Raw genomic sequence first — 17,985 nt, forward strand, 5'->3', positions numbered from 1 at the left:
TGTGGATTAGGACCTCCATAAAGGTCAGCAACTTCTTGAAAAAAAATCGAATTCCCAGTCAACAAATTAAAGGATCACACGACGGGACTTCACGTTTTATGACTTTTAATGCAACAAACAAATTAGAAGCTACTTTATCCTGCGCACAGAACTTTGCTCTTTTTAAATAATAATAATCTTTATTATTGTCACAGGTAGGCTTACATTAACACTGCAATGAAGTTACTGTGAAAATCCCCTAGTTGCCACGTCCGGCGCCTGTTCGGGTACCCAGAGGGAGAATTCAGGATGCCAAATTCATCTAACAAGCACATCTTTCGGGACTTGTGGGAGGAAACCAGACCACCTGGAGGAAACCCACGCAGACACGGGGAGAACGTGCAGACTCTGTACAACAGTGGCCCAAGTGGGAATTGAACCTGGGACCCTGGCGCTGTGAAGCTCCAGTACTAACCACTGTGCTACCGTACCAAAGTTACACAATCTAAAGTCGCACTGCACGATTATAGTTACTCTGCCCTGCAAGTCGAAATTGAATTATCTCAGAACCAGTCCAATGTAATGAGTCATTTCTGAGGATTCACTTCCGTTCTTTTCTTTTCACAGTCTGGCAGTCTTTAATCCCAGAACTGTCTTTCACAGGGAAAGATTAGCCAGCTGCCAGAAAACCGAGAGTAGGCACAAATAGGCCATTTTCTGGTTGGCAAGATGTAATGAGCGGTGTGTCACAGGGATCAGTGCTGGAGCATCAACGTTTCACAATTCATATCAATGACTTTGATGACAGGACCAAAGGTATGGTCGCTTAGTTTGTTGATGATGCAGGCAAAAAGGAAAAGGAGGTGAGGTGATGTTGCTCGGATAATAAGGGACGGCATCAGAACATTAGTAAGGGTGGATCTCAGATCAGGAATACAAAATGTGGAATATGTTTGGGTGGAGCCAAGAAACAGCATGGGGCAGGAAACATTGGTAAGAACTGTTTCGGACACCAAACAGCAGGGGTTGTGTGGGATATGGTATTGATCGGAGATGAGAGAAGCTTGTAGCATGGGTAAAACATTATTGGGTGACTTCAATCTGCATGTAGACTCGGTTAACCTAATGGGCACTAATGCTGGACAAGTTTCTGGAGTGTGTTAGGGACAGTTATCTACAGCAGTAAGTTGTGGAACCAACTAGAGAACAGGCTCTTGTAGATCTAATATTATGCAACGATAAAGGGCTAATTGATAATCACGCTGAAAACAACCTTTAGGGATGAGTGACCAGAATATTGAATATGAGGTATTCCAATCTGAAGCCAGGGTATTAAGTTTGAAGGAAATTTTGAAGGTCGAAGGGACAAATTAGCTGAGGTGGATTGGGGTAAATACATTAAAAGGTGTGACAGTCCACAGGCAATGGATAGACTTTCAATAATTATTTCACACTTTACGTTCCTTCAATAATAATAATAATCACTCATTGTCACAAGTAGGCTTCAATGAAGTTACTGTGAAAAGCCCCTGGTCGCCACATTCGGCACCTGTTCGGGGAGGCTGGAACAGGAATTAAAGCTGCGCTGCTGGTCTTATTTTGCATTACAAGCCAGCTGTCTTAGCCAACTGTGCAAAACCAGCCCTTAAGGCATAAGAACCTCAAAAGGTCAAAAAACCATCACTACCAGAGGAAGTGGTTTTGGATAAGATTGAAAGAAAAGGCCGATAAAGTTATCAGAAATAGGAAAAAACTTGAGGATTGGGAGGATTTCAGAATATAGCAGAGGACCAAGATACTGAGACAGCGAGGGAGAACAAACAGAAATGGAAACTAAATATCTTCAATCTTCCAAACACCCTTGTGAAATTTGAAGCAAGGTATTAGCAACAAGGCTCAAAGAGCAACAGCCCATTGGAGGCAAAGTGGTGAGACAGGCCAGTCCAGCAGAAGAAAACCCTCCGCCCATCCCCACTGAACACCTGTCAGAATGAACAAAATGCAGTCCTGGATGTGGAGCAGAAACAATAACAGCAGAATCCAACCCCTGTAATCAATTGTGAAATTGTTGGTGTCACAGCAGGTGCGATGAAACATGCAATACCGTCTCACACTGAGAGCAGGTGAATGGCCTCTCCCCAGTGTGAACTCGCTGGTGTCTCTGCAGGTTGGATAACCGAGTGAATCCCCTTCCACACTGAGAGCAGGTGAACGGCCTCTCTACAGTGTGAACTCGCTGGTGTCTCCGCAGGGTGGATAATTGAGTAAATCCTTTCCCACACTGAGAGCAGGTGAATGGCCTCTCCCCAGTGTGAATTCTCTGGTGTGTCTGCAGGTTAGATAACTGAGTGAATCCCTTCCCACACTGAGAGCAGGTGAATGGCCTCTCCCCAGTGTGAGCCCGCTGGTCTGACTGCAGGCTGGATAATTCAGCAAATCCTTTCCCACACTGAGAACAGGTGAATGTCCTCTCCCCAGTGTGAACTCGCTGGTGTGATTGCAGGTTGGATAACTGAGTGAATCCCTTCCCACACTGAGAGCAGGTGAATGGCCTCTCCCCAGTGTGAACTCGCTGGTGTGTCTGCAGATTGGATAACTGAGTGAAGCCCTTCCCACACTGAGAGCAGTTGAATGGCCTCTCCCCAGTGTGAACTCGCTGGTGTGACTGCAGACTGGATAACCAAGTGAATCCCTTCCCACACTGAGGGCAGGTGAATGGCCACTCCCCAGTGTGAACTCGCTGATGTGAATGCAGGTGAGATAACCGAGTGAATCTCTTCCCACACACAGGGCAGGTGAATGGCTTCTCCCCAGTGTGAACTCTCTGATGTTTCTGCAGGCTGGATAACCGTGTGAATCCCTTCCCACACTGGGAGCAGGTAAACGGCCTCTCCCCAGTGTAACTGCGTTGATGAGTTTCCAGCTCTGATGGGACTCTGAATCCCTTCCCACAGTCCTCACATTTCCACAGTTTCTCCATGCTTTGGGTCCCCTCGTGTCGCTCCAGGCTGGACAATCAGTTGAAGCCACTTCCACAGACACAACACAGGTATAGTCTTTTCCCGCTGAGTATATTGTGATGTTTTTCAGGCTGTGGAACTGGTTAAGGAACTGTCCACAGTCAGTTCACTGGAACACTCTCACTCGGGTGTGCGTTGTGTGGGTCTCGGTGCTTTTCCAGTCACACTGATGTTTGAAATCTTTAGCTGACAGTTTGGGTAAACTTTCTCCTTCTAGATTCAAAGGCCGATGATATTCAGGTTCCAAGGAAGGGAGTGACTGTCAGATCGAGACGTGATGATTGAGATTTGTCTATAATTCCACCTCGTCTAATATCCTGTAAAATCAATTTACAAAATTCATCACTGTCAGTACAGGATAGAAACTCAGAACAGACAATTCCCATTTCTATGGAACATTATTTTCTTTCTTAATACCCAAAAGCTGTAAATCTCCAACCCACACAATCTCCCTCCATTCTCACTCTGCTGTATCTAATATTCACCCTCCCTATTCTCCTGAAGGTGCTGATTCAGGCTGATTGGCAGATCCAAGCTCAGCTTCCTGTCCAGGAGATCAAAACAAATATGAGCTGCAGTCGGCCATTCGGTCCATCGAGGGAGGCTTCGGGGCCTGGGGCCAATGTGGAATTCTGTCCAGGCAGGGATTCGCCCAGACGGGATACCACCATTCAACTGTGCGTCCTCCAAACCGCAAGTGCCAGCGGATCCGAGCACCACTGTTTTGAGATCTCGGATGGCATTGGCCTCAAGCCGGATGTCCACCGCCGCACGTTGTGCTAACTCATGGGGTGTCAACCAGCCCATTCTTCCGCCACCCAGCACGTCCAGGATCCTGGTTAGCCCAGCAGCCACAGCTCGTTCCTCCGCCAGCCGCTCAAAATGGTATTGGTGGAGGTGCGGATTCCTGAGCAGAGCAGGTCCTGGTAAAAGACGGGCAGCGCCAGCGGAGGGTAACAAAGACCCTGCAGATCTATGAACAGGAGCTGCATGTCATAATTCAGGCCGTGCACATGGCAGAAGAAATGCATCGCTAGGACACACCATCGTGGAGGGGACTCAAAGTAAAGGTAACGCTGCAGAGTCTGAAGGCGGAAGGTCACCACCTGGGTGCGAAGGCACAACAGCACCTGGCCGCCCTCCCTACGTGGGAGACTCAGAATCTCAGCAGCGACCCAGTGCAGTCCCTTGTCCCAGAAGAACTCTACAAGCATTCTCTGGAGCTTTGTGACAAAGTCAGAGGGAGGGGTCGAAGTGACCAGCCGGTACCACAACATGAAGGCTATCAGCTGGTTTATGACGAGAACGCGACCCCTGTAAGACAGCACTCAGAGCAGTCCTGTCCAATGTTTCCTGCGAGCATGACCTTGGCCGCCAGCTCCTGCCAGTTAGCCTGCCAGGATTCCTCAGCCGGGCAAAGATGTACTCGCAAGTAGAGGAGGCTGGTCCTGCTCCAGGTGAAAGGCCTGAGCTCCTCTGGGAGGGGGTCCGTCTGCCACAGAGTGACCAGGAGTCCGGAACATTTGGCAGTTTATCCTGGCAGAGGACACGGCGGAGTACACAGCCTGGCACTCTTGCATCCTCCGCAGGTCAGCAGGATCAGTGAACATGAGGAGCACGTCATCAGGGTAAACCGAGAGGACCACCCCAATGCCCGGCCTGCGCAGAAGCAGCCCGACAACCTCCTCCGCATGAGGCGCAGGAAAGGCTCCACGCAAATAGAATAGAGTTGACCAGGCAAGGGGCAGTTTTGATGCACTCCTCCCCCAAAGTGAAGGGGCGCTGACAGGGACCCATTGACCTTAACGAGACACTCTGCAACAGTGTACAGAAGTCGGATCCCGGCGACAAAATGTGTCCCGAACCCGAATGCTTGCAGAGTCCTGAATAAATATTCGTGATCCTCCCTGTTGAACGCCTTCTCCTGATCAAGGGGCAGGAAGGTGCTCGACAAACCAGCCCTCTGGGAATGATGGACCAGGTCCTGGACCAGATAGATGTTGCTATGGATCGTGCGGCCCGGGACTGTGTAGAACTGGTCAGGGTGGATCATGTGGTCCAGCACAGTGCCAAGGCACAAACACATCGCCTTGGCGAAGATCTTGTAATCCGTGCTGAGGAGGGAGACCGGACACCAGTTCTTAAGATGGTGGAGATCCCCCTTTTTTGGCAGCAGGATAATGGTGTCTGCAGCCCATGAGAGGAGCATCTTCCCGGTCGTGATACCTTTCCCCAGGATCGCCGCATAGTCACTCCCCAGGACATCCCAGAACGCCCTGAAGAACTCGACGGTCAGCCCATACACCCCAGGTTTTGCCCCTGGATAGACTGTCGAGGGTGCCGGTCAGTTCCCCAAGGCTCATAGGGGTAGAAAGTCTCCCGGCACCCTCTGGGTCGACCTGCGGCAGGTCCTCCCACAAATCTCTGCAAGCACCTGCTGCACAGATGCCATCGGGACATGGGGCAGATACGCCCTTGAAATGTAGAGGCAGTCGATTCTGGATGCTCCGACCCCAGGCCTCATTAAATTGCAGATGCTGGAGTCAGGATGGATAGTCCACCAGACATCCACCAAGTCAAAGAACCCGAGCAGGTTCCTTAACTTCACCACCGCATGAGAGCTGCACTGGGTACGAGGCAGTCCTTTGTTCCGAGGGTGCAATTAAAATTCCACCCCCAGGATGATGCACTTTTCCACAGCAATGGTGCCAAGATGAGTGGACACTTGTTCGAAGAAAGTCATCTTCTGCTGTCCAGCCTGGGGAGCATAGACATTCACAAGATGAATACCTCAGCCCCCTCGTGGACCGTCAGGTCGGGCACTGGCCCCTTGACCCCAAAGATCTCCGCTGAAAATGTGGGGTCAAAAATAGAGCCACTTTGCCTAAATGTGAGGTTAGGTGACTCATGTAGACACCCCTCACCACTCCAGGAGCCACGTGGCTTCATCTCCCAGAGCAGTGTGGGTTTCCTGCAGGAAGCACGCCGCATACTTCCTGTCCCGGAGGACCAAAAAGTTCTGGAACCTGCAGGGCGTGTCCCTGCTGCCTTTGATGTTGTGGTTGACTATGTCACCTCCATGTCAGCAGTAAAGTGCTACCTTTACGTTTCTAGTATTCAGAGAGAGCAGAGGAGCACGGGCCCCAACTCTCCCTCAGGAGTCCAGTGAGGAAAGATTTCAGCCAACGCTGCTCAGTCATGTTCGTGTCTCCCACCTCTTTAACGTAGGTGCGGGAAGACTTAATGAGCAGTGCCACAGTTGCACAGTGGTTAGCACTGTTGCTTCACCGTGCCAGGGTCCCAGGTTTGATTCCCAGCTTGGGTCATTGTCTGTGCAGAGTCAGCACGTTCTCCCTGTGTCTGCGTGGGTTTCCTCCGGGTGCTTCAGTTTCTTCCCACAAGTCCTGAAAGACGTCCTGTTAGGTGAATTGGACATTATGAATTCTCCCTCGGTGTACCCGAACAGGTGCCATAATTTGGCGACTTGGGGCTTTTCACAGTAACTTCATTGCAGTGTTAATGTCAGCCTGCTTGTGACAATAAAGCTTATTATTATGTCCAACCACCGGTCGAGATCTAGCTGCACTCGGTTTCGGCGACTAAGGTTGGCATATAGAAAATCCCAGTGTTCCCCTCAGGAGATGAGGGGCGACTTGGTGTCGGGCACGAGGGAAACCACCGCCTCGCTACAGATGGACTCAAAATCATCCCCCGTCCTCCCCACCGAGCAGCCGTTCTCATCCAGGCAGTCGGACCAACTTCTCAAGAGCAATTACAGTTGAGCAATGACTGTTGGCAAAGCAGTGAAGCCCACCTCCTGTGAATGAATAAAAGAATATTTAGTGTTGATTTATATAGATTTTTGATCGACAAGGGAGTGAAAATGAAAATTGCTTATTGTCACAAGTAGGCTTCAAATGAAGTTACTGTGAAAATCCCCTAGTCGCCACATTCCGGCACCTGTTTGGGGAGGCTGGTACGGGAAGTGTAATGGGGACAGACAAGAAAGTGGAGTTGGGGCCATAATCGGGTCAGCCTTGATTTAATTGAATGGCAAACAGGCTCAAGGGTTCAAATGGTCTGTTCCTGCTCCCAATTCCTGTGTTCTTCTGGTTTTACAAAAATGATGGGGGAAATAGGACAAATTGGATTTCTCCATTAAAGAGCTGGCACAGACCTAATGGGCCAAATGGCCTCCTTGTGTTGGAGTATTCTGTGACTTTTTAAAATTCATATGTGGTATGTGGGCATCGCTGGCTGGGCCAGTATTTATTGCCAATTCCTAAAGGCCCTTGAACTGAATGGCTTCCTCGGCCATTTCAGAGGGCAAGAACAACCACATTGCTGTGGGTCTGGAGTCACATGTAGGCCAGACCAGGGCCTTCCCTAAAGGACATTAGTGAAAGATGGGTTTTACGATAATGGTTTCATATTTCAGCATTGGACTTATAATTACAGATTTTTTGTTAAATTCAGGTTCCACTGTCCACCGTGGTAGGAATTCGAACCTGGATTCCCAATAAGTTTTTACGGACACTAATTAGTCATTAGCATATCCCTTCCTTTTTAAACTCGATGCTCAATCATTATTTCCTTAATTTGCAGCTATTTCCTGACCATCACCATTTTCACAGATCCCACTTTTCCCCATTTATCATTTGCCTTCATTTTTACAGACGCTCCGAGTGAGCTCCACACTGCGCATGCGAGAGACGGACCCGGACGCCAGGGATGAAACCAGGGAGTCGAGATTGATGCGGGAAATAATATTCATGGTTTTGTTTGAAATTTTTTTTATTCTCCTCCTTTTTCACATTTTCTCCCACATTTACATCCATCAACAATAAACAATAATCAGCGAGATATGTCAGTCCCTATAATAACAACGATCCCATCTACCCACCAACCCCCAAACCTCAACCCGCATGTTTACATAAACAAATGGCAAAAAGGAATCAGGGATTACCCATAGTCACCCTTAATCTTACACAGCCCCCCCTCCCCCCACCACCGCAGGTCTCCAACTCCTCCCGTCCACTGCGTCTTGTAAAACTCCTCCTCCCAACCTCGGTTCCTTCCCCCCAACTTTCCACCCATGCTAGACCACTCGGACCCTGTTCTGCCTCTACACCCGCGCGCAGTGATACAAAAAAGAAGAAAATACAATCATGAGGTTACATCGGCACATGGCCATTCCCCAATTTGTCAGTTCTGCCACAGTCTTTCTGCTTTCGCAAACTCCTCCGCTGCTTCCGCCGTTCCAAAATAAAAGTCCCTGAGCTTGTAAGTCACCCTCAGCTTCGCTGGATATACAATGCCGCACCGCACTGTGCTAATGTACAGTGCCCTCTTCATCCGGTTGAAGGCAGCCCGCCTCCTTGCCAGCTCCACCGTAAAGTCCTGGTATACATGTATAACAGCTCCAGCACACTGCACCACCTGCTTCTGCTTGGCCCAGCTCAGGACCTTCTCCTTCACCCTGTACCTACGGAAGCACAGAGTCACTGCCCTTGGCGGCTCACTCACCTTTGGTACAGGCCTCCACGACCGATGAGCCCGATCCAGTTCATATCGGGAGGGATCCTCCCCCTCCCCCAATAGTTTTGCCGGCATCGCGGCAAAATACTCAGTCGGCTTCGGTCCTTCAACTCCTTCGGGCAGCCCCACAATCCTCAAATTCTGTCGCCTGGATCTGTTTTCCAGGTCTTCCATTTTTCCTCGCAGATCCTTGTTAGTATCCATCACCTTCCGCATCTCTTTCCCCATCGAGGCAAGTTGATCACCGTGCTGCAATAACGTCTCCTCCACTTCCTTCAGCGCCTCCCCTTGCTCTCGCACCTCCGCCACTGCGCTCGCCACCTCCGTCCTCACCGGGGAAACCGCCTCCTCCACCAGCACACTCAAGACCTCCCTCATCTCCTTCCTCACCGTCTCCATGCATTTCGCAATCTGCACCAACAGCTTTTCAAATTCCGCAGCCATCACCTTGGTTATTTCTTCAGCCGTAAGCAGTGCGGCCTTCCCTGATGCTCCAGCCTCCATTTTTCCTGGTGACCTTTCCACTCCCCGACGGACCTCCAGTTGTTTTTTGTCCGGCCGTTTTCTTGCTCACCCTCGACATTTTTCTTTGTTCTTTTTTTCCTCCTGTGTCTTCACTGTGCCTCCTCCGTGCCTCCTCCCTGCTTCTGCCGCCTCCGCGGACCCTGGGACCGGGCTTAAAGCCCCGAAAATGCCGTTGCCGAATGGGAGCCCTCCATTGTGCGGCCGCCTCCCGCCCGCCGTCACCGGAAGCCAATATTCATGGTTTGATAGTCATGTTGACGATTTTATTTTGGACTCTGGGCCCGCACTCGGTCTTCGGACAATCTCCATTTTAAACTCGCTCGCTCGAGAACTCATACCAAATGCTGCCATTGCCTGCGCATGCTCGGTTCACTCTGCCCGGGAGTGATTGACAGGAAAAGGAGCGGGACCAGAGGACCAAGCTGGTGTTTCCGGTCCTCCTGCCAATCGGAGTGAATGAGGGGCGGTGCTGCGTGTGAGCAGCTTCTTCCAATAACAGCTGATGGAAAGCTGGACCACTCTCTTCTCAGTGTCAACTCACTGCTGTGACAAAACGTGCATTAAATTGCTCCCCATATTCAACACAGTTGAAAGGACTTTCTCCAGATGAACTCTCTGGTGTTTCAGAAGGTCGGATTATAGAGTGAATCCCTTCCCACAGACGGAGTAGGTGAACGGCCTCTCCCTAGTGTGAATACACCAAATAATTTCCAGGTTAGATGGATAATTAAATCCATTTCCATAGTCCCCACATTTCCAGTGCTTGGAAAATGTTTCTTACACACCTCAGGTTTATTCCACATCTTATTGAAAGTGAAGAGAGGCAAGAAAGACCAAAGTGACTTTTGTAACTCAGTATAGCTCACATCCAAAGAGGTGCAGACAGGTATGTGAGGAGAGGGAATCAGGAAAGGCCCACTCCCACGACCCAAAGGACTACAGTGGATCACACAATCCTTATTTCCATTTAAATAGTTATTTTGATATGGGGGGAGCAATCAAGCTAGATAGGGATCTAGCGGGGGGGGGGGGGCACAACTGGGTTGCTGCTGCGGAAATCCAAAAGGAAATGGTTAAAGAGAGGGTGGTCGGGGGCGGAATGCGACGCTGGGGGAGCGAGCGGGAGCGCGGAGGCGGGATATGGGACTGGCCGAGAGAAGGAAATGGCTAGTCGACACGGGAGGGGGGCAGGTAGCCCCCCAGTGAGGCTGATCACATGGAACGTGAGAGGCCTGAATGGACCAATAAAAAGGGCCCGAGCGCTCGCGCATTTGAAAGGACTAAGGGCAGACGTGGTTATGCTCCAAGAGACGCACCTAATGGTGGCGGACCAAGTTAGGCTAAGGAAAGGATGGGTGGGACAGGTGTTCCACTCAGGACTGGACGCAAAGAACAGAGTGGTGGCCATTTTGGTGGGGAAACGGGTAGCATTTGAAGCAAAGAACATCGTAGCAGATAGTGGAGGTAGATATGTAATGGTGAGTGGTAGGCTGGAGGGAATGGAGGTCGTGTTGGTTAATGTGTATGCCCCAAATTGGGACGATGCGGGGTTCATGAGATGGATGCTGGGGCGTATTCCGGACCTGGAGGCAGGAAATTTGATTTTAGGAGGGGACTTCAATACGGTGCTGGACCCGGGGCTAGATAGATCCAGCTCAAGGACTGGAAGAAGGCCGGCAGCGGCCAAGGTACTTAAGGGGTTTATGGACCAAATGGGGGGAGTGGATCCATGGCGATTTCTTAGACCCAGGGCTAGGGAGTATTCCTTCTTCTCCCACGTCCATAAAGTGTACTCCCTGATAGATTTTTTTGTTTTAGGAAGGTCGTTGTTCTCTAGGGTGGAAGAAGCTGAATACTCAGCCATAGCGGTTCAGCCATAGCGGTTTCGGATCATGCCCCACATTGGGTGGACCTGGAAGTAGGAGAGGATAGGGAGCAGAGAACACTCTGGCGATTAGATGTGGGACTGATGGCGGATGAGGGAGTGTGTGCAAGAGTGAAGGGGTGTATCGAGAGATACCTGGAGGTCAATGACGACGGCGAGGTCCCTGTGGGAGTGGTCTGGGAAGCACTAAAAGCGGTGGTCAGAGGAGAGCTGATTTCTATTGGGGCCCACAAAAGGAAAACAGAGGCCAAGGAAAGGGATAGATTACTGGGGGAGATTTTAAGGGTGGACAGGGAATTTGCAGAGACCCCGGAGGAGGAGCTGTAGAGGGAGAGGAGACGACTCCTGACCGAGTTTGACCTTCTGACCACCAGAAAGGCGGAGGTACTGTGGAGGAAGGCACAGGGGAGGAGGTATGAATATGGGGAAAAGGCTAGTCGCCTGTTGGCGCACCAACTGCGAAAGAGGGCAGCAGCGAGGGAGATAGGAGGAATTACGGATGAAAGGGGAGACACTGTGCGAAGGGCAGGAAAGATAAATGAGGTGTTTAAGACCTTTTATGAAGAACTGTATAGGTCTCAGCCCCCAGAGGGAGAGGAGGGGATGCGGCAGTTCCTGGACCAGTTGAGGTTCCCGAAAGTGGAGGAGCAGGCGGTGGCAGGCCTGGGGGCGCCGATTGAGGTGGACGAGGTTATTAAGGGACTGGGAAGCATGCAAGCAGGGAAGGCCCCGGGGCCGGATGGGTTCCCGGTGGAATTCTACAGAAAATATGTGGACTTGTTGGCCCCGTTGTTGGCGAGGACGTTCAATGAGGCCAGGGAAGGGGGAACACTACCCCCGACAATGTCGGAGGCGACGATATCGCTAATTTTGAAGAGGGACAAAGATCCGATGCAGTGTGGGTCCTATAGACCTATTTCACGATTGAACATGGACGCCAAACTGCTAGCAAAGGTGCTGGCATTGAGGATAGAGGACTGTGTCCCAGGGGTGGTGCACGAAGACCAGACAGGGTTCGTAAAAGGGAGACAATTGAATGTTAACGTGCGACGGCTATTAGGGGTGATAATGATGCCCTCAGTGGAGGGGGAGGCAGAGATCGTGGCGGCAATGGACGCAGAGAAGGCATTTGATAGGGTGGAGTGGGAGTATTTATGGGAAGTGTTAAGGAGGTTTGGGTTTGGGAACGGATTTATTCGCTGGGTTAGACTACTTTATAGGGCACTGACGGCAAGCATAGTTACAGGTCGACATAGATCGGAGTATTTCCGATTATATAGGGTAACAAGACAGGGATGCCCGCTGTCTCCATTGTTGTTTGCGCTGGCAATTGAACCTCTGGCCATGGCGCTGAGAGACTCCAGGAAATGGAGAGGGGTGACTAGAGGGGGAGAAGAACACCGAGTCTCGTTATACGCGGATGACCTATTGCTATACGTGTCGGACCCAGCGGGGGGGGGGGGGGGGGGTGATAGAGGTTATGCGAATCTTGAGGAGGTTCGGGGAATTTTCGGGGTATAGGTTAAACATGGGGAAGAGTGAATTATATGTGATACATCCAGGGGACCAGAGTAGAGAGATAGAAGGCTTACCGCTAAGGAAAGTGGAAAGAAACTTCCGATACTTGGGGATTCAGATCGCTAGGAGCTGGGGAACCTTGCACAGACTTAATCTGACACGGCTGGTAGAACAAATGGAGGAGGACTTTAAGAGGTGGGACATGCAGCCTTTATCGCTGGCGGGCAGGGTGCAAGCAATTAAGATGATGGTCCTCCCGAGGTTCTTATTTGTATTTCAATGTCTCCCTATTTTAATCACCAGGACCTTTTTTAATAAAATAGATAGGAGCATTACGAGCTTTGTGTGGGCAGGGAAAGTTCCGAGAGTAAGGAGGAGGTTCCTTCAGCGCAGTAGGGACAGAGGAGGATTGGCAGTACCGAACTTGGGAGATTATTATTGGGCTGCCAATGTGGCAATGATACGTAGATGGATGATGGAGGGTGAGGGAGCGGCGTGGAAAAGGCTGGAGAGAAGGTCCTGTAAAGGGACGAGTCTAGAGGCGCTGGTGACGGCGCCGCTACCGTTCTCACCGAAAAAGTACACCACGAACCCGGTGGTGGCGGCAACACTGAACATATGGGGACAGTGGAGGCGACAGAGAGGGGTGCGGGGAGCCCTGGTGGGGTCCCCTATCAGGAACAGCCATAGGTTCGCCCCAGGAAGAATGGATGGAGGATTTCAAAGCTGGTACCAGTTGGGAATTAGGAAGGTGGGAGATTTATTCATAGATGGGACTTTTGCGAGCTTGGGAGCACTGGAGGAAAAGTATAAGTTACCCCGGGGGAATTTCTTGAGATATATGCAGGTGAGGGCGTTTACTAGACAACAGGTGAGGGAATTTCCGCGGCTCCCGACACAGGGGATACAGGACAGGGTGCTTTCAGGGGTGTGGGTCGGAGAGGGCAAGGTGTCAGAGATTTATAGTGAGATGAGGGAAGAGGGGGAGGAGTCGGTGGGCGAACTAAAAAGAAAGTGGGAAGAAGAATTAGGGGAGAAGATAGAGGACGGTATGTGGGCTGATGCCCTAAGCAGGGTAAATTCCTCTTCCTCATGCGCCAGGCTTAGCCTGATTCAATTTAAGGTGCTACATAGAGCACACATAACGGGGGCAAGATTGAGCAGGTTCTTTGGAGTGGAGGACAAATGTGGGAGGTGTGGCGGGAGCCCGGCAAACCACGCACATATGTTTTGGGCGTGCCCGGCACTGGAAGGGTATTGGAAGGGAGTGACGGGAGTGATTTTGCAGGTGGTGAAGGCCCGGGTCAAACCAGGCTGGGGGTTAGCTCTATTTAGAGTTGCGGAAGAGCCGGGAGTGCAGGAGGCGAAAGAGGCCGATGTCGTGGCCTTTGCGTCCCTCGTAGCCCGGCGCAGGATCCTACTCATGTGGAAGGAGGCGAAACCCCCCAGACTGGAGGTCTGGGTAAACAATATGGCGGGGTTTATTAAACTGGAGCAGATAAAGTTTGCCCTGAGAGGATCGGCTCAAGGGTTCACCAGGCGGTGGCAGCCATTTCTCGACTACCTAGGGGAACGTTAGAGGGAAGATGGATGACCAGCAGCAGCAACCCAGGGCGGGGTGGGGGGGGAGGAGGCTCAGTTGAGTCTAGGTCAATAGAGTCCGAGGTATTGTTACTTGAAATTATTATTATTGTTAAAAATTTCTGTTTTGTTACTGTTATCGTTTCGCTTGTTTTGTAAGCGGGAAAAATGTTGCTCAGGGAAAAAAATTTCAATAAAATATATTTTTTTTTAAAACAATTATTTTGAAAAATTATTTTTAAATCTAGAGTACCCAATTTATTTTTTCCAATTAAGGGACAATTTAGCATGGCCAATCCACCTACCCTGCACACCTTTGGATTGTGGGTGCGAAACCCATGCAAACACGGGGAGAATGTGCAAACTCCACACGGACAGTGACCCAGGGCCGGAATTGAACCTAGGACCTTGGCGCCATGAGGCAGCAGTGCTAACCAGTGCACCACCGTGCTGCCCCTTGTTGAAAAAAATCTTGATTGCGCTTTTGGATTATGTCAACAGAGAGACTGGATGATAGCATTGTCATTCTGAAGAAGAGTCAGACGGATTCAAAACGTTAACTCTGTTTCTCTCTCCACAGGTGAATCTAGACCTGCTATACCTTTCCAGCATTTTCTGTTTTTATTGCAGTTTATGTTGTGTATGTGAATATTAGATCAAGTACCATTTATTAATTATGTAGCAAACTTTAAGCCCACAGGATTAAATTGTCAGCAGAAGCATGGATACAAAATAAGCCATGGGATGAAATCAGAGCTGTGGTGAATGGTTGTTTTTCATGAAGGAGTAAGGGATACAGTGGACCTCGCTATGGTTAAGTATCAGGATCACAACTCAAGTATCAGGATCACTGCTCTTTTTGATTCTATATCACTGACTTCCATAAAATCAATATCCATAGAAACCTTACAATGCAGAATGAGGCCATTCAGTCCATTGAGTCTGCACTGATCCTTTGAAGGAGCACCCTACCTCAGCCCTCTTCCCCACCCTACCCCTGTAACCCCATCTAACCTGCATATTTTTGGACACGAAGGAGCAATTTAACATGGTCAATCCACCTAACCTGCTCATTTTTGGACTGTGGGAGGAAACCGAGCACCCAGAGGAAACCCATGCAGACACGGGGAGAAAGTGCAAACCCGGAGAGTCAACCAAAGCCTGAATTGAAGCCGGATCCCTGGCTCTGTGAGGCAATCATGCTAACCACTGTCCCACCATGCCGTCCTTCTGACTGGGATTAGAGGTTACAGGAACTATATGAATATTTTTAGAAGACACAAAAGTTGAAAGCATCGGAAACAGTGAGGAAGAGCGTGAGAGATTTGAGTAGGACAGAAGCAGAATGGTTGAATGCGTGAGCTCACCGCAGATGAAATTCAACACAGCAAATTGGGAGGTGATCTACCCTGGGTGGAAGAATGAGGAGAAATAATCCAAAGAAGGGCAGAATTTTGTTAGAATTTCGAATACACAGCCAGATCGGGTGGTGGATACAGATTCAATAATAACCATCAAAAGGGAATTAGATTAAAAACTCAAAGCAGCAACAAATGCAGGGAAATGGGAAAATTGGACAAACTGGATTGGTTTTCTAAAGAGATAGTACAGAATCGATGGGCCGAATGACCATTTTTTTTACTGTACTATGATTCTTACAATTCTGCAATATTGTATTTTTATTTGGGTCTTGCTGAATAGAGCAAAATCAGGAGCTGAGTTTCTTGTCAATCAGTGAGACTGCTCTGTGTATCAATCCACTTCCTGAGATTGTTAAACTAGCTGCAGCCCCTGAACCAATTTCCTGTATGTTCAGACATGTCCTGTTTGTTTTTCCAATGGCTTCAGTCAATGCAGTTTTGTTTTTGAACAACACATTACTCTATATCCGACCTGTGGGATTTGACTTATTTCCTCCTTATCAGTTGTTTTTGAACACTGTTCCTGTTTTTATCCTGAATCAAACTGCACAAACTGTTTCACCAGGGGTTCCTGGATCCTTTCTCTCCTTCACGGTATCATTGTCAGACTTTTACAGCGTGCTCTTTCCAAGGGCCGACTCGATGGGCCGAATGGCCTACTTCTGCACTGTGAATTCTATGATACTATGTTCCCCTTCAGCTTTCTTTGCTCCAAAGAAATCAATCCCAGCCTATCCAGCCACCCTGAACCGCTCCAGCCCAGGCAACATCCTGGTGAATTTCTTCTGAACTCTTTCCAGAAAAATTAAATGCTGACTCTGACTGGGTTCAGTTCTACATTCACTGGTCACTAGTTCTACTCCAGCCTCTTGTCCAAGTGCTCAGTATTACAAAAGCTCAATTCTCCAGCCAATTGATGCTGGGGCTCTGATATCGGAATCTGGAGTTGACCTCACCTGATGCGACGCACCATGTAAAGAAAACGAGGTCCTTTTAACCATGACGATTGAAAATTGTGTCTGTATCTTTAAGAACTGCTCGCCCACGTTTCCATCAGTGTGTGAAATATGGCCCGTCAAGAACTGCTCTCACTCCCACGTTTCCTTGTTTGAAATGCAACACATTTACTTACCAATGTTAACCTATGTCTCCACTCCAGCAAGTTGATTTCTTGAACCAATAGATTGTTGAGCTATTTCTGAGTTGGGTTCCAAAGGCGGCCGGAAAGATCCTGGACTCTGATCCACTGAAAGCTCACAATGCCCGGGGAATGATTGACGGCAACTCCGGACCAATAGCGGGTCTGGAGGAGCGAATATGGCGATTGGTCCTCCAACTAATCGGAGTGAATGAGGGGCGGGGCTGATCCCGGACCCTCTAATTGGCTGAAACTCTGCATCATTTTGAAGCTGATTTGTCTCAAACCCCAGGAGAAAACTGGACTTTTCTGTTTGTGGCTTTAAACAGATGAAACCCTGTGGGTGTGGAGCAAACATTTCAACATTTGTTACTGAAATGGATTCCTTCAGAACAAACAGTCGGGATTATTTGAGGGTTAGGTGTCAGTCAACTCAGTTGGCTGGTTCATGCTGTGGAGCGTCGCCAACAGCGTGGGTTCAATTCCCGTGCCTGCTGAGGTTATTCATGAAGACCCACCTTATCAAACTTGAGAGTGATGAAAATCGGGGATCTGTGAGGTCCAGAGTTGGAGGAGCAGAACGATCTGGGTGGGATGGCGGGCAGGAGGTGATTACATAGAGAGGGAGGAACGACATCAGGCAGGGATTTGAAAAAAAATCTGAGAATTGTAAAAAAAAAATCGATGCATTGTTGGACCGTGAACCAATGTAGATCAGTGAATGGGACTAACTGTGAGTTAGGATACAGAGAGATGGAGGGGTAGTGATTATGTCACTGGACTAGTAGTCCAGAGGCCCAGATAAATATTCTGGAACATAGGCTTAAATCCCAATATGGATTGGTGGAATTTAAATTCCATTAATAAAATCCTCAATAATGGTGACCATGAAATTAACATGAATTGTCGTAAAAACCCTGGTCTGGCCTACATGCGACTTCCGACCTAAAGCTATGTGGTCGACTTTTAACTGCCCTGAAACGGCTGTAAACTCCAATCAGCAACCCCCCCCCCCCTCACCCCCCACCCCCAGGACTAAAAAAAAAAGGAAATCCACACAAAACAAATGTTCCAGTGTTCAGCGACAGTACAGAGGACAAAGCCTAACCTCCGATATTGGAGGAAGTTGTGTCCACTCACACTCCTTTCCCTGTCTCTGAACATTTTACATCTGAAACAGTGTGATTTTGTGAAGTACATCAGGTGACATTGAAAAAATATATATATTGAACCTCAGGAAGTCCCAAAACCTTTATAAAATGAAATGCTGTTGAAGGTGAGTCACTGTTGCAATGCAGAAGGCCTGGGAGCTCCCACATCAGCAATGTGCCGATGACCAGCGATGCTGGTGGCCACCCAATACAGCCAGTTGGGAACTCG

The 17,985-nt window shown here is 49.3% G+C and overlaps 4 protein-coding genes across 6 annotated transcripts in view; 1 reads left to right on the plus strand and 3 right to left on the minus strand.

Annotated features, from left to right (window-relative positions):
- The window catches only part of LOC140419002 (uncharacterized), a 283,990-nt gene that overhangs the window by 232,300 nt on the left and 33,705 nt on the right, over positions 1-17,985 (plus strand). The gene's annotated exons all lie outside the window — the stretch shown is intronic.
- The window catches only part of LOC140418987 (uncharacterized), a 384,502-nt gene that overhangs the window by 193,962 nt on the left and 172,555 nt on the right, over positions 1-17,985 (minus strand). The gene's annotated exons all lie outside the window — the stretch shown is intronic.
- LOC140417803 (uncharacterized) overlaps positions 1-17,985 on the minus strand; it is a 44,563-nt gene that overhangs the window by 19,281 nt on the left and 7,297 nt on the right. The window lies entirely within an intron of this gene.
- On the minus strand, positions 1,616-16,714 carry LOC140418995 (uncharacterized). 3 transcript variants are annotated; one of them, XM_072502711.1, is made up of 2 exons: positions 16,600-16,714; positions 1,616-3,316 (listed from the first exon to the last, which is right to left on the minus strand). In XM_072502711.1, exon 2 carries the CDS (start codon positions 2,957-2,959, stop codon positions 2,054-2,056), a length of 906 nt encoding a protein of 301 aa, XP_072358812.1. In that variant the 5' UTR covers positions 2,960-3,316; positions 16,600-16,714; the 3' UTR covers positions 1,616-2,053. The 3 variants fall into 3 exon arrangements, with proteins under 3 accessions (XP_072358812.1, XP_072358811.1, XP_072358813.1); XM_072502710.1 differs by lacking the exon at positions 16,600-16,714 and adding an exon at positions 8,526-9,444; XM_072502712.1 differs by lacking the exon at positions 16,600-16,714 and adding an exon at positions 8,526-9,441 and having other exon boundaries at positions 2,968-3,316.

Source organism: Scyliorhinus torazame, chromosome 5 (genome assembly GCF_047496885.1).
Source record: "Scyliorhinus torazame isolate Kashiwa2021f chromosome 5, sScyTor2.1, whole genome shotgun sequence".
Taxonomy (NCBI): Eukaryota; Metazoa; Chordata; class Chondrichthyes; order Carcharhiniformes; family Scyliorhinidae; genus Scyliorhinus; species Scyliorhinus torazame.

Excerpts from the sequence above, each read along its gene's own strand:
- LOC140418995 (XM_072502711.1), bottom strand. The coding sequence starts at position 2,959 with ATGGAGAAACTGTGGAAATGTGAGGACTGTGGGAAGGGATTCAGAGTC.